The 15,589-nt window shown below is 44.0% G+C and overlaps 1 protein-coding gene across 1 annotated transcript in view; it reads left to right on the top strand.

Annotated features, from left to right (window-relative positions):
• The window catches only part of ABCC9 (ATP binding cassette subfamily C member 9), an 81,815-nt gene that overhangs the window by 34,106 nt on the left and 32,120 nt on the right, over positions 1-15,589 (top strand). The window contains exons 18-24 of the mRNA XM_087722759.1: positions 1,738-1,875; positions 3,392-3,517; positions 6,060-6,156; positions 7,289-7,515; positions 12,961-13,109; positions 15,185-15,254; positions 15,354-15,511. Coding sequence (XP_087578885.1) covers positions 1,738-1,875; positions 3,392-3,517; positions 6,060-6,156; positions 7,289-7,515; positions 12,961-13,109; positions 15,185-15,254; positions 15,354-15,511 — 965 coding nt within the window. The remainder of the gene's footprint in view (positions 1-1,737; positions 1,876-3,391; positions 3,518-6,059; positions 6,157-7,288; positions 7,516-12,960; positions 13,110-15,184; positions 15,255-15,353; positions 15,512-15,589) is intronic.

The following is a 15,589-nucleotide window of genomic DNA, read 5'->3' as shown; positions in this document are numbered from 1 at the left end:
CCCAGAATTCCCCAGCCACCCATGGTCTTAAAATTGCCAAGGTTGAGAAACACTGATCTAGATTTACATTTTCACCCTGTTCATTGGAAGCAATTGGAGGATGATTTGAAGACAGGCATGAATGCAGAATGCAAGTAATCCTCAACTTACAAGCATTTTTGTTGTGCTACTAGCCAAATCAAAGGAAGAGGAGGCAGTGTGGGAATCAGGGTCAGGATCAAGGCAACCCGAGATCTCCGAGGGGGAAGAGGGAGTGGAGCTGGCAGAGAGAGAGAGGCAGAGGCAGAACCTGGCCTGTCCATCAGCCCTCAGATGGAGAGTCAACAGACCCCAGGTCTAGAAGTGGCTGATGAGGAAGAGGAGGAGCAGCTGGGTCCAGTGCCTGACACATGGATGCACAGAAGGGAGAGGAGAGGAGAGCAGTGGAAATCTATGGGCCGGTCCTTGGGAAGGAAGAGCCATTGCTGCTAGCAAAAGCCTACCCTAGCTCTGGGGATAAATGGCATGGGTGAAGATGAATAAGTGACCACTATTCATCTTCCGGCCGGCCAGACTTGTTAGCCTGCGGTGAGAGAGAAACTTTTTGCCAAGGCTGCCAGCATTCCTAATAATAAAGGAATCTTTGAGTTCACTTCAAAGGGTTTGTTGTGTCTGGGGAGCTGGGCCAGAACACATTTGTTTAGTGACCATATGAAGATACAATGGCACTGAAAAGAGTGACCTACAACCCGGTCCTCACACTTACAACTAATGCACTACCCACATGGCCACATGATCAAAACTCCAGTGCTAGGGGACTGGCATGTATTTGGTAATGGTTGCCGCATCCCAGGCTTATGTGATTGCCACTTGTGACTTTTCAAACAGCTTCAACGAAGTCAGTGGGGTAAGATGAATTCACTTAACAGACCACTTGATTCACTTAAAAATGCACAAGAAGGTTGCAGAAAGAGATCTGTAATGATCTTCTATTCCCCCCCCCCCATTAGCACTAAGAGTGAGATATTGAAAATTATTCATGTGAAGGCCTTTCTATGCGTTGCAGAAATAAGGTAGTGATCACAGAAGGTTCAATACAATACAATAGAATATCTCTTTTATAACTTTTGGAAGAAATGTCCTTCTGGGTTCGGCTCCAAGTGGGGGAAAAGACACTGGAGACATGGAGGCTGCTTGGAAAGATGGTTTTAATGATGGACAGGACCACGTGGCTTGAGTCCTGAACAGAAAAGGGGATCACATGCTTCAATATTGGTGGAGAAGAGAAGGGAAGGGAAGGAGAGAAGCTGAGTCCCTGGTTTTATGCCCTCTCTGGCCTTTGATCTTGAGCTTGTGTTCTGATTGGTTGTCAGACTCCCATGGGGCCCATGCAGGGGCAACTCTCTAGGCTGCGTTTTGAATCCAGGTTTGGTAGAGTTCTCAGATGCCATGTGGCAAGTTGGGTAAAGGGCCAATATTATCATGCCTTAATCCCAATACTCTGGAGCTGAAGGGGAGAACCCTTTATTATGTAAAGCAGACTAGCTCAGTCTTTAATGGCTCATTTACAAAGGGGGGTGGGCAGGAAGCTGCAGGAAGCTATTCTGTCTTTTAAAACATGTTTCTTCCTTTTTCCCATCCAGAGAAATATTCTGCCTTTTCAATATGTCCTAGGATATTTCTTTTTTTTTTTCTGGGAGAGGGCTGGGTGATAACTTCCTACATAACCTTCTGTTAATTTCTCATGTGGGATTCCAGGATGACCCATTTTCTGCCTTGGACATTCATCTCAGTGACCACTTAATGCAAGAAGGTATCCTGAAGTTCCTGAAAGACGACAAAAGGACCCTCGTCTTAGTGACTCATAAACTACAGTATTTGCCACATGCTGACTGGGTAAGATGGATGGATGGACAGAGCGACAGACAGACAGACAGGCAGACATGCTGAAAGTACCTGGGTTTTATAGCCTCTCTGGGCTTTTGAATTTGAGCTTGTATTCTGATTGATTGTCAGACTCCAATGGGGCCATGCAGAGTCAACTCTCCAGGCTGTCCCGAGTCCCAGGCTTGGTTGAGCCTTGCTGGGTGATGTAATCTTCCCAGGTGCCATGTCGTGAGATGGGTAGAGGGCTAATCCTATCATGTCCTGGGGGCCATGTCTTAATTTAAGTCATTTTTAAAAGTCATTTATTAAGATTTATAGGCCGCCCTTTTCCCTGAGGGGACTCAGGGCGGCTTACAATCACAAGGGAGGGGGGGTGCAGTATCAAAAAACAAAACAAAATGTGAACAAAGAAAAGTAATAAAACACAACTTTCGTTCAGCAATCAAACACTCGGGCGGGTAAATTGGGAACCTATCCCCAGGCCTGCTGGGAGAGCCAGATCTTGAGGGCTGCGCGGAAGGTCTGGATGGTGGTGAGGGTACGGATCTCAACGGGGAGATCGTTCCACAGGGTCGGAGCTGCAACAGAAAAGGCTCTCCTCCGTGTGGTCGCCAGTCGGCATTGACTGGCAGATGGGATTCGGAGGAGGCCCAGTCTGTGCGATCTAATCGGTTGAAGGGAGGTAATCAGCAGAAGGCGGTCTCTCAAGTACCCAGATCCACTACCATGGAGTGCTTTAAAGGTGGTCATCAATACCCTGAAGCGCACCCGGAGACCGACAGGTAGCCAGTGCAGCTCGCGGAGGACGGGTGTAACGTGGGCGAACCGCGGTGCGCCCACTATCACTCGCGCGGCTGCATTCTGGACTAACTGTAGTCACCGGATGCACTTCAAGGGCAACCCCTGGAGGTGAAGGGGGGCAGCAGGCAGCTGCAGAAAGCTGCTTTATCTTTAAAAACAAGCTTCTTCTTTTCTCATCCAGGGAAATATAATATTCTGCCTTTTTAATATTTCCTAGACTATTTCATTCTTCTAGGAGAAGGGTGGGCGCTAACCAGTGGTGGGATTCAGACGGTTCGCACCTATTAGGGAGAACCGGTTGTTAACTTTCTAAGTAGTTCAGAGAACCGGTTGTTGGAAGAAATCTCCTTTTGCTTTTTTCCACTTTGCAGGGCTAATCCTGTAAGGAAGGCAGGAAGGAAACATTCTGGTGTTGTTTCTAGCTTAATTTTTTTATTACAGAAACTGCCTCTCCGTTTAACCCTTATTATATTGTAACAGCTAAGGAGAAGCGCCCATCAATGTCAGCGATGTTGAGTTGGCCATGCCCGCACGGTCCCATGACCACTGAGCCCCTTCTACCCAGCTGGTCCTTAGGGCAGAGAACCGGTTGTTAAATTATTTGAATCCCACCACTGGTGCTAACTTCCTGCAGCCCATATGTGGCATCGATAGACGAGAACATTTGTAGCTCAGCTGCAAAGGTTCTCTTCCATCAGCTTCTTGATTCCTTTTTAATTCTTAGATCATTGCCATGAAAGACGGCACTGTTCTTCGAGAAGGGACCCTGAAGGACATCCAGAATAAAGATGTGGAGCTGTACGACCACTGGAAAACTCTCATGAATCGTCAAGACCAGGAATTGGAAAAGGTAAATGTGAAGAACGGGGGAATGAAGGTCTGGTTGGATCCAGACATGTTGATATTTGGTGACATTCCTACCCAAATCTTATTTGTTGGAAGTCTCTTGTTTTTATCTCTAATGACCTGTGAAGGTTGCAGTGCCCATGCCAAGGAGAAAATTGAAGTCTACCAATGTCAACTGAAGTACATGCAAGCCGTAAAGTTGTAAATTTCTGGTACTGTATAATAGAAGAGCACTACTTTGTCAGAATACAGTGTATACAATCTCTTTGCTCTCTTGGCTGGACATCTTCTTCTTCTTCAGACTTTTAACTCAATCAGAATATAGCTGGAAGGGACCTTGAAGATCTTCTAGTCCAGCCCCCTGCTCAAGCAAGACACCCTAGACCAGGGGTGTCCAAACTTGGGTACTTTAAGACATATGGACATCAACTCCCAGAATTCCCCAGCCGGCATAGTTCACAAGTCTTAAAGTACCCAAGTTTGGACACCCCTGCCCTAGGCCGTTTCAGATAAGTGCCTGTCCAGCAGTGGTGGGTTTCAAAAATTGTTTGAACCTACTCTGTGGGTGTGGCCTCCTTTGTGGGAGTGGCTTGCTGCCCATGTGACTGGATAGGAGTGGCTTGCCGCCCATGTGACCGGATATGAAGATGCCGACGACTCTTGTCAGAACCACCTTAAATTACCTCACACACAGCCCTGGCATGCATAAGAATATGATGTAAACTTGTTTTTTAAAACGCATCTTTGGTTTGCGTTAAAACAACTTCAACACACGCAATGTTCTGATTGCACCACAAACGCAGTAGTAGTCCTTACCTTTCACAGAGGCACTGAGTTTTATAAATATGAGCATGACAGTGTAGAATAATCATATCCAAGGACCAGTGGTGGGTTTCAAAAAAGTTTGGAACCTCTTCTGTAGGTGTGGTCTACTTTCCAGGTCCACTGGTGGAACCTCTTCTAACCGGTTTGGTAGATTTGACGAACCGGTTCTACCGAATAGGTGCGAACTGGTAGGAACCCACCTCTGCTGTCCAAGCTCTTCTGGAAAGCCTCCAGTGATGAAGGTCCCAAAACGTCTGATGGCAAGTTGTTCCACTGTTCCATTGTCCTCACTGTCAGGAAGTTTTTCCTTAATTCCAGGTTGCTTTTCTCCTTGATTAGTTTCCATCCATTTTTTTCTTGTCCTGCCTTCAGGTGCCTTGGATAATAGGTTGGCCGCTGCTTCTTTGTCACAGCCCCTGAAATATTGGAGGACTGCTATCATGTCACCCCTAGTCCTTTTTCCATCAAACTAGTTATACCCAATTCCAGCAACTGTTCTTCATATCTTTTAGCCTCCAGTCCCTAAGCATCTTTGTTGCTCTTCTCTGCACTCTTTCTGCAGTCCCAACATCTTTTTTACATCGTGGCAACCAAAATCGGATGCAGTATTGCAAGTGTGGTCTTAGGAAGGCATTATAAAGTGGTATTAAAGAGGGAGAGGGAGATCTCCCATATTAGAATAGAATAGAATAGAGAATGGAATGGAATGGAATAGAATAGAATAGAATAGAACAGAGAATGGAATGGAGTAGAATAGAATAGAATAAAATAGAATAGAGAATGGAATGGAGTAGAATAGAATAGAGAATGGGATGGAATAGAATAGAATAGAGAATGGAATGGAGTAGAATAGAATAGAGAATGGGATGGAATAGAATAGAGAATGGAATGGAATGGAATAGAGAATGAGATGGAATGGAACGGGATAGAATAGAATAGAGAATGGAATGGAATGGGATAGAATAGAATAGAATAGAGAATGAGAAGGTATGGAATGGGATAGAATAGAATAAAATAGAATAGACTAGAGAATGGGATGAAGTAGAATAGAATAGAATAGAGAATGGGATGGAATGGGATAGAATAGAATAGAATAGAATAGAATAGAGAATGAGAAGGTATGGAATGGGATAGAATAGAATAAAATAGAATAGACTAGAGAATGGGATGGAGTAGAATAGAATAGAATAGAGAATGGGATGGAATGGAATGGGATAGAATAGAATAGAGAATGAGATGGAATGGAATGGGATAGAATAGAATAGAATAGAGAATGAGATGGAATGGAATGGGATAGAATAGAATAGAGAATGGAATGGAACGGAACAGAACAGAACAGAAAAGAAAAGAAAAGAAAAGAAAAGAAAAGAATAGAATAGAATAGAATAGAATAGAATAGAGAATGAGATGGAATGGAGTGGAACAGAACAGAACAGAATAGAATAGAATAGAATAGAATAGAATAGAATTCTTTATTAGCCAAGTTTGATTGGACACACAAAAGGAATTTGTCTGTTTGCTCTCAGCGTACATAAAGAAAAGAAAGAGTACAATATAGTAGGGTTGCAAAGTCTGGAGTAGAAACACAATAGGAGTTAGATCTCCCCATCCATTTTGAGAAGATTTGAGGGGATGACAGAGGATCCCTTAGGGATAAACTCAACCCACACCTCAGGTGTTTTAAAAAGTCTTCGTACTCAATTTTTAATGTCCCTACGCAGAATATGGAAGCTGATCAAACTACTCTGGAAAGGAAAACTCTCCGGAGAGCTATGTACCCAAGAGAATCAAAAACGCAACTGGTGGATGAGGACGAAGGTAATGCTGGTGTTATTTTGTCTGGTTTGTTTAAAAAAGTTATTTATGCACAAACATACACTTAAGTCTGGGATGGTGAACCTATGGCACATGTGCCAGAAGTGGCACGCGGGGCCATCTCTCCAACCATGCCAGCCGTCGCCCGTTGCTCTTCCGGGTTCCGGCATGCACATGTGCACTGGCCAGCTTGTCTTTGCGCGCGCAGGAGCGCTGGAAATCAGAAGACAAGCTGACCGGCATGCATGCACATGACAGAAACCAGAAGCTCAGCTTCCCGGCATGTGCATGCTCACCGGGGAACTGTTGTTCCAGTTTCTGGCACTCCCCCTATGCGTGTGGTCAACACTGACTTAAGCCATAAACATGAAACCTTGTAGGTCTCGTACATGTTTGGTATGAATGACTTTCTAGTAAGTGGTATTTCTTCGACAGTTAAAAGGCTAAAATTTGAAGATAAGTAGCCACAGGAAAGTAGGATGTAGGCAGTGACGTGCGGTGAGGTTTATGCCTGGTGAGGCAGCAATTTTTTTAGACTTGTGGACTTCAACTCCCAGAATTCCACAGCCAGGCATGCTCAGATCCGATTTAAAGCGACAGCATTTGTTTTTCTCCTTTGCTAAATAGTTTCCTTCTTTCTTTTTCTTTTTCTTCTCCCTTCCCCTCCTTCCTCCCTCTCTCCCTCCCTCCCCCTCTCTCAAACACACACACAAAGTTGCACCAGGAGGATGAAGTTTGAATTCCTCCCCCTCCCTCCAACCCACACGTACCTTTTCCAGCTGTTTCAGAGAGGATTTCAACTCTGCTCTTGCCGGTCATCATGAAAAGAAAAAAAATGTAAAAGAAAAAAGGCAAGAGCTGAGGTCAGGCTGAGCTAGTTGCTGCCAGAGTAACCGTGGATGACTCTGCTTAACTGTTCAAAAAAGCCTCTAAAAAAGCACCCTCTACAGGAGGAGGCAGGAGAACGACGTGCCTCACCTACGTCAGGAATTTTTAGGCTTTTAACCCTTGCTTAACTCTGCTTGGGTGATCATAAAACCCCTAAACTAGATGAGGTACGACGTTCTCTGCTGATCTTGTGAGAGATACTAAATTACCCAGGTTGACTAACTCAGTGATTTCTGTAACTTTTCAGAGGAAGAGGAGGAAGAGGAAGAAGATGACAACTTGTCCGCGGCAGCGCCACTCAGGACGAAGATGCCCTGGAAGACTTGTTGGCTCTATCTCACTTCGGGTGGCTTTCTTCTGCTCTCCTTGATGATCTTCTCCAAACTCCTGAAACACTCGGTCATTGTGGCGATCGACTTTTGGCTGGCTCAGTGGACATCGACGAATCAAACTCAAACGCTCTGCTCCGAAAAGGTAGGGGAATGTTCCGCGGCTACAGCAGGGATGATGAACCTTTGAGGCACCAAGCGCCCAAACTGCGCATGCATGCCCAAACTGAAAGATGTGCATGTGCAAAGGTGCGCATGCACTCGCATGCACAGACATGCCTGGACATGTGCGCGCGCATGCGTGGACATGCATGCATGCATAGCAGAGACCCAAAGATCAGCTGGCCAGTTGGAGGCAGAGCATCCCAATACCAGCAGTGCGGCAAGAGGTAAGTGTCAACGTTCCAAGTATCATGCAAAATTAAATCAGAGTCCAAGGCAAAACTATCCTTAAAGTTCCAATTTAATAACTCAGACATCTTGGTACATCTGTGGAATCCCAAACCTGAAAAACTTCCTTGGATTCCATCCAGTTGAAAGTCCATGATCTTATTCCCACACCCATAAATCCATCACATGGTCTAATCTTCTTTGCCCACGCTGGCATCTCCATCCAGCTGGTTCCGGTCAGGTGCAGAGGTGCAGAGACAAAAGATGACCTTGGGCTTCTAGAAAAGAATGACAACAACACATTCCACAATCTTACTCCTTTCTATACCCCCCTCCCAACTACTACACTAATGAAACAGCATAGTGAAATAATAGAGTGTGTGGCAGGCCAAAGATCCTAAAAGGGATATAACTGCACGCCTGACAGTAAGATCTTTTCCTTTTGTGAGCTTCTGTTTCGTCGTTTGCTGGGAAACAGAAGCTCACGAACGAAACTCCACGGAGTTCTGACCTGGGGCGATGGCGCACATGCCAAGCAGGGAGGGCTCTGCGCGCCACCTCTGGCACCTGTGCCATCGGTTTGCCATCACGCGGCCAGAGCAATCTTAATTTAATTAAAAACCAAAGGCTGGGACAAGACAGGCTGGGGAGCGAATTAAACTCCGTACCAGAAGCCATAACAATGGAAAAGAGGGCAGAGCTGAAAAAGTTCCCCTGAAAAAGATTATTTAATTTATGGATTGTTCTTCCACACCAACCACTGTCTAGAAGAGCGACCTCGTTCAATTTTAGAACAATTTTGTTCTAGAGTGCCGGTGTAGAGTTTCCTGTGCAGTGTATAGGGGGAAGCATATGGGTGGTCCTTGACTAATGACCACAGGTGGAGTCAGAATTCGTGTTGCTAATCATGGTGGTTGTTGTGAGCAAGAGTGGGCTCCTACTGGCTTAACAACCAGTTTGCAGAGTGCATGCTTCGCGCACAGTGCATTTGAAAACTTACCTTCTACGGAAGCCCCAGTGCAGTGGTGGGTTTCAAATATTTTTAGAATCTCTTCTGTGGGTGTGGCCTGCTTTGTGGGAGTGGCTTGCCAGCCATGTGATCGGGTGGGAGTGGCCAACTTGTAAAATGTGGTGAAACTCACTTAACAACGCTCTTGCTTAGCAACCAAAATGTTGGCTCAGGAACTCTGGCATTTGAAGCACACAAGTCTTAAAGCTGTCAAGTTACAAGACCCTTTCGCCCCTAACCCTTCAGAAAAAAAAAACCCAGAGGTGTTCAAACTTGACAGCTTTAAGACTTGTGGACTTCAACTCCCAGAATTCCTCCTCCAGTCATGTTGTTGCAGGAACTCTGGCATTGAAGTGTGCAAGTCTTAAAGCTGTCGAGTCACAAGACCCTTGCACCCCTAACCCTTTAGAAAAAAACCCCAGGGGTGTTCAAACTTGACAGCTTTAAGACTTGTGGACTTCAACTCCCAGAATTCCTCCTCTCGCTCTTCATCTTGATGATGTCCGGATGGACGGGGAGAGGGAGCTGGAACCGGTTCTAAACGACACTGTAGATTTGAGGAACCTCTTCTATAGAAGAGGTTAGAACTGGCAGGAACCCACTCCTGCCCGAGTGCAAAACAGCCCTGCCACGCCGATCAGCTGGACTTCAGAAAAGGGAATATAGGTGAGTATAGTGCAGGCGCGGGCAGGTGAGCCCAGCTGAAAGTTGAAGCAAACTGGTTCGCTCCCAGCTGATAGTCGGAGCTACCGGTTTGCCCAAACCGGTCAGAACCTGTAGAATCCCACCCCTGGTTGTGAGTTGGGCTCAATTGTCTGACTGTTTTTGAAAGGTCCTTGGTGCTCTCTGAGCTTGGTTTGGTTTCTTGCAGATGTTTCATGACCCAAACCGGGTAACATCATCAGTGCTAGTGACGTGTGGGTTAAATGACTCACTCCAGTTGTTAAGTGAATCACACGGTCATTAAGTGAATCCAGCTTCCCACACTGACCTTGCTGGTTGGAAGCCACCTGGAAAGGTCGCAAATTGTGATCACATATCTCTCAAGTGCTGCAATTGTCAAAACTTCATGCACGCATTGCATTATGGGTGTGAGCACGCACACTTTCAGCCTGTGAGGACAAAAACGTTAGCCATCACTGTCCTAGAAGAAATCAATGGCCATTTGGACCCATTTCTTTCCCCTCCTCCCACCCTCCTTCCCTCTCTCTCTCTCTCTTCTCAACCCCCCTCACAGGGTTGTTGCTGTGAGGGGTAAAAAAGGAGGAGGAAGGCGTGTTGTATATGTCTGCCATCTTGAGTTATTTGCGAAAATAATCATAATAAAGGAGGGCTATAAATCTATCAGCCGCTTCCATCGGTTGCCAAGGAAACCACGTGGAACAAGTTACGAGAAGTGACTACTTCGACTTGGAGTAGATGTTACCTCGTTTAACATTTACTGAAAACTGAACGTCACCTTTTCATCTATTTAGTCTCGTTCCTCTGTTCGTGTCAGTTTAATAACAAATGGCAAACTTTAGAATTAAACTATGCAGGCCGCAGCCAAAGCCTTGTCTCAACCGCATCCAGCAACGCGGAAAGTCGTATTGAATAAACTTTCCTCAGTTTTAAATTAGACACGATTCCTCGGTTATAAATATCTCCGGATAATCCTTCAGAGGCCGAAAAAGAAAAAAAAAACTGTCCTAAGCACTCGGTGTTAAATAGCTCCCCACGTCCTGATATTAACTGTGAGCTGCCCAGAGTTGGTTTCCCGAGATGAAATCAAATAAATAAATAAACGTCTCCCTTATATAGCGATCAAGAAAACCTGACAGGGACATTCTGTATAGATTCAAGGAAATCTCTTTTTCTTTTTTTGTCTGCTCCTGGAAACTTCTCACAGCTAAGTCACAATGTTCTCAGAAGTGAACTCAGGATCCCGTATATGATCTCATTCACCAATCGCAGGAATTTCAAATCCCCATTGGAGCATCTGTTTAGCCTGGTGTGAAAAGAGAGTTCAAGGCCTGGGACTTGAACTAAGAATAGTGTTGTGGGTTTTGGGGTTTGTTTTTTTTCCCCAGAGTGGTTGAACTTCTGTAAATAATGTTCTGCCGTGCTCTGCTTAAAGAAAACCCCAAAACTGTTTGCATTTGGAAGTCAGAAAAGTCCGCAGCTCGTTGGTTTGGCTGCCAAAACATTTAGCGAAGGACAGAAGAGGGAATTACTATCAGTACATATCAGTGGTGGGTTTCAAAAATTGTTCGAACCTACTCTGTGGGTGTGGCCTCCTTTGTGGGAGTGGCTTGCCGCCCATGTGACCCGATGGGAGTGGCTTGCCGCCCATGTGACCGGATATGAAGATGCCGACGACACTTGTCAGAACCACCTTAAATTACCTCACACACAGCACTGGCATGCATAAGAATATGATGTAAACTTGTTTGTTAAAAGGCATCTTTGGTTTGCGTTAAAACAACTTCAACACACGCAATGTTCTGATTGCACCACAAATGCAGTAGTCATCCTTACCTTTCACAGAGGCACTGAGTTTTATAAATAGGAGCATGATAGTCTAGAATAATCATATCCAAGGACCAGTGGTGGGTTTCAAAAAACGTTGGAACCTCTTCTGTAGGTGTGGCCTGCTTTCCGGGTCCACTGGTGGAACCTCTTCTAATCGGTTCGGTAGATTTGACAAACCGGTTCTACCGAATAGGTGCGAATTGGCAGGAACCCACCTCTGGTACATATACATATCCAATTCCTACCTATCGTACAATATTAATACCAGTTCTTAACTTATCCATGTTTTTCTGTCCCATCGATTCTAACCATCGGTACCATTTGTCCCAGATTTCCTGGTACTCCGTCACACCCTTGTCTTTGAGTTCTAGAGTCAGCCTGTCCATTTCTGCGCACGTCAGTATCTTCTTTATTATTTCTTGTTCCTGGGGGGGGAAATCTCTTTCTTTTTCCAGTTTTGTGCGGAGACCAGTCTGGCTGCCGTTAAAATATGCAACATTAAATATAACCCACCTTTGCTATATTTTTCTTTTGCAATCCCTAATAGAAATAGTTCTAGCCTCAACTCTATTCTTTGATTTGACTTCTCTTCTAACCACTTTCTTATCTGGTGCCAGAAGGCCCTAGCTTTTGAGCACTCCCACCACATATGGTAAAAGTGAACCTAGATAACTTGAAGGTGGATGGATTTAAACTCCCAGAATTCCCGCAGCCAACATGCATTTTCATCATGCATTTTACTCATAGGTTAAAAAAAGGGGGAAAGAAAACAATTCTCCTGTAAAGGGATCAGCAGAAGGGTAGAACTGCAGAAGGAAGGTGTTGGAGAAGAATCATGTTACAGAATAACCCAGATGGAAGGGACCTTGGAGGTCTTCTAGTCTAACCCCCTGCTCAGGCAGGAAACTTATACCATTTTGGATAAACGTTTGTCCAATCTCTTCTTAAAAACTTCCAGTGTTCGAGCATCTACAACTTCTGGAGGCAAATTGTTCCGCTGATTAAGTATTCCCACTGTCAGGAAGTTTCTCCTTAGTTCTAGCTTGCTTCTCTCCTTGATTAGTTTCCATCTGTTGGGTCTTGTTCTGAGTTCAAGTTCTTTGGAGAAAAGGCTGACCCCCCTCTTCTTTGTGGCAGCTTCTTAGATATTGGAACAATTTTTGGGTTCTTTTGGGGTTTCTCAGATCATAGCAAATAAAGATTCCAATTCATTCATTCATTCAAGGTTTTTAAAAATTCTGATTTCTTCAAAAACCAGGGCCCAAACCAGGGGTGAAATTAAACCGGTAGGATCCCACCCTGATGTACGCGGTACAAAAGTTATTCAGTAGGAAGACCACCAGATAATCTGGATCAGGGGTGGGTTCCGGCTGCTGCTACTTCCGGTTCGCTCAGGGATGCGCTGCGGGTGCTTGCTTGCTCTGCGAGCACATATGCTTGACGCACACAATGCGCGCATGCACAGTACTAAAAAACAAGATGGCGGCACCTATGGCGCCGCCGATAGAACTGGTTCTGGGGTGTGGCAGGCCGAGTTACTACCTACTCAGCTAAACCAGTCCGAACCGGTAGGAACCCACCTCTGATCGGGATATATGCTTATGGGGTGTTTCAAAACAATGAAAAGAAATGGTATTACTTCCCAGGATTTATAGAATTTCTACCCTTGTTTTGAAACAGACATGCCACGTTGCAGTGTTCAGCATTCTCAGTGGGGCGGGCATTGTCCTTTGCCTTGTCACGTCTTTGACCGTTGAATGGATGGGCCTGACCGCTGCTAAGAACCTTTACCACGATCTGCTCAACAAGATCATCCTCGGACCTATAAGGTACAGGAACCCCATGTCCCCTTTTGGTAAACTGAACGAGCCACTTAACAGATCTTCTGAGGTCCAGAACTTGAGTCGGAGAACCCAGGAGCAAAGAGGTAGTGTCTGGTGGCCAGGGGGCTGCTGGATCTTTAGGGGATAGACTTCAAACATCTGCTCATTTGCTGAGAATAGTATTTGATAGATTAGTGGAGAAGATTGAATGCACTTCAAGGAACTGGGTTTTGGTAAACTCCAAAGCAAAGAAGGATGGTTTGGTCCATCCGTCCATCTATCCATCCCCCCACTTATTTAGCTGTCCAAAATCACCATGGATTTAAATTTAATAAATGGTGTCTGTCTGTCTGTCTATCCGTATATCCATTCTATCTATCTATCTATCTATCTATCTATCTATCTATCTATCTATCTATCTATCTATCTATCTATCTATCTATCTATCTATCTATCTATCTATCCATCCATCCATCCATCCATCCATCCATCCTGTCTGTCTGTCTGTCTGTCTGTCTGTCTGTCTGTCTGTCTGTCTGTCTATCTATCTATCTATCTATCTATCTATCTATCTATCTATCTATCATCTATCTATCTATCTCTATCTATCTATCATATGTTATTACATTTCTATGCCAATCTAATTATCTATCTCATATGTTATTCATTCTATCTATCTATCTTTCTATCTATCTACGTATTTATCTATCTTTCTCTTTCTATCTATCTATCATATTTTATTACATTTCTTTGCCAATCTAATTTATCTATCTCATATGTTATTACATCTATCTATCTATCTATCTATCTATCTATCTATCTATCTATCTATCTATTTATCTATCTTTCTATCTTTCTATCTATCTATCATATTTTATTACATTTCTATGCCAATCTAATTATCTATCTATCTCATGTTATTCTATCATCTATCTATCTATCATATTTTATTACATTTCTATGCCAATCTAATTATCTATCTATCTCATGTTATTCTATCATCTATCTATCTATCATCTATCTATCTGTCTGTCTGTCTGTCTGTCTGTCTGTCTATCTATCTATCTATCTATCTATCTATCTATCTATCTATCTATCTATCTATCTATCTATCTATCTATCTATCATATTTTATTACATTTCTATGCCACTCTACTTGTAACCATAGTTTACTTATGATTTTAGGAAAACAACACCATCTGCAAGGCTGTTCAGCCCTTCCCTCTACACTCCCTCTGCAGATAAACTGCTCAATGATTGGATCAGCATTTAGAATATGGTAATCTTCTCTGAGCTGCAATAATTCACAGGACCACTAGATGGTAGCATAAACAGTTTTGTGTCCACCTTTACTGCCATCTCTTGGCCATTAGGATAGTTGCAGCACAGATTTGATTCTTAATACCAATCTAGCTAGGCTTTAATGGTTCCTCAAATCCCTTATCCCAGCTGGACTGATGAGACACGGTATTCTTTCTGACCATCGGTGATGCTGCGGTAAAGATCTAGTGACTTCAAAGCTGCCCAGATGTTGAAGGCTCCAGGGCCTGGTTTTAGGCACCTCCAGAAATCTTGTAAACATAACTTCATCCAGAAAAAATGTAATCTTCCTTCCTTCTTTCCTTTCCCTCCCTCCTTCCATCCTTATTTCCCTCCCTCCCTTCCTCCTTCCTTCCTTCCTTCCTTCCTTCCTTCCTTCCCTCCCTCCCTCCCTCCCTCCCTCCCTCCCTCCTTCCTTCTCCTTCCTCCCTCCCTTCTGCTCAGTGAAGTAAAACCAACTTTGGTATTCTTTTCAATGTCCTGAAGGACGGAACTTTGTAAACAGTTGCAAATAAAAAATTCCAAAATGTGGGGGCCGCCCTAGAGAAGGCCCTGTGTCACGTTGTCCATCTCTCCCTTCACTTTTTGCCTAGATGATGTCATCAAATGGGAAGATGGGTTCGTTGCTTAATTTTGGAAAGATGGCACCTCGTGTAATTTAGTGCAGGATAAAGCAATCAAACAAATATGTATAAAATAAAATAACTGGGAACATTCTTTCTAAACTGGACAACCTTTTACTATTCTTGCCCCCTTTACAGATTCTTTGATATGACACCTTTGGGGCTGATTCTGAACCGTTTTTCTGCTGATACAAATATTATTGATCAGGTGAGCACCTTGAGTTGTTGCATGCTATGAGTAGGGAAATAACAGATTATTATATTAGATTATATTCCGAACAATATTTATTACTTATGTTTGCTGCAGCACATTCCACCGACTGTAGAATCCCTCTCTCGTTCAACATTACTCTGTCTATCTGCTGTCGGGATGATATCCTATGCCACCCACTACTTCCTACTTGCTCTCCTGCCTCTTGCGGTAGCATTTTATTTCATCCAGAAATACTTCAGAGTTGCCTCTAAGTAAGTTTTCCACTTCTCTCTCTCTCTCTTAAAAAAAAAAAGATAGAAAATGTTTAATTAATGGATGACATTAGAATT

The sequence above is a fragment of the Thamnophis sirtalis genome, unplaced genomic scaffold (genome assembly GCF_051295495.1).
Source record: "Thamnophis sirtalis isolate CommonGarterSnake01/CBP01778 unplaced genomic scaffold, rThaSir2_p1.2 scaffold_9, whole genome shotgun sequence".
Classification (NCBI taxonomy): Eukaryota; Metazoa; Chordata; class Lepidosauria; order Squamata; family Natricidae; genus Thamnophis; species Thamnophis sirtalis.
This window is presented reverse-complemented; position numbering and strand designations above follow the sequence as displayed.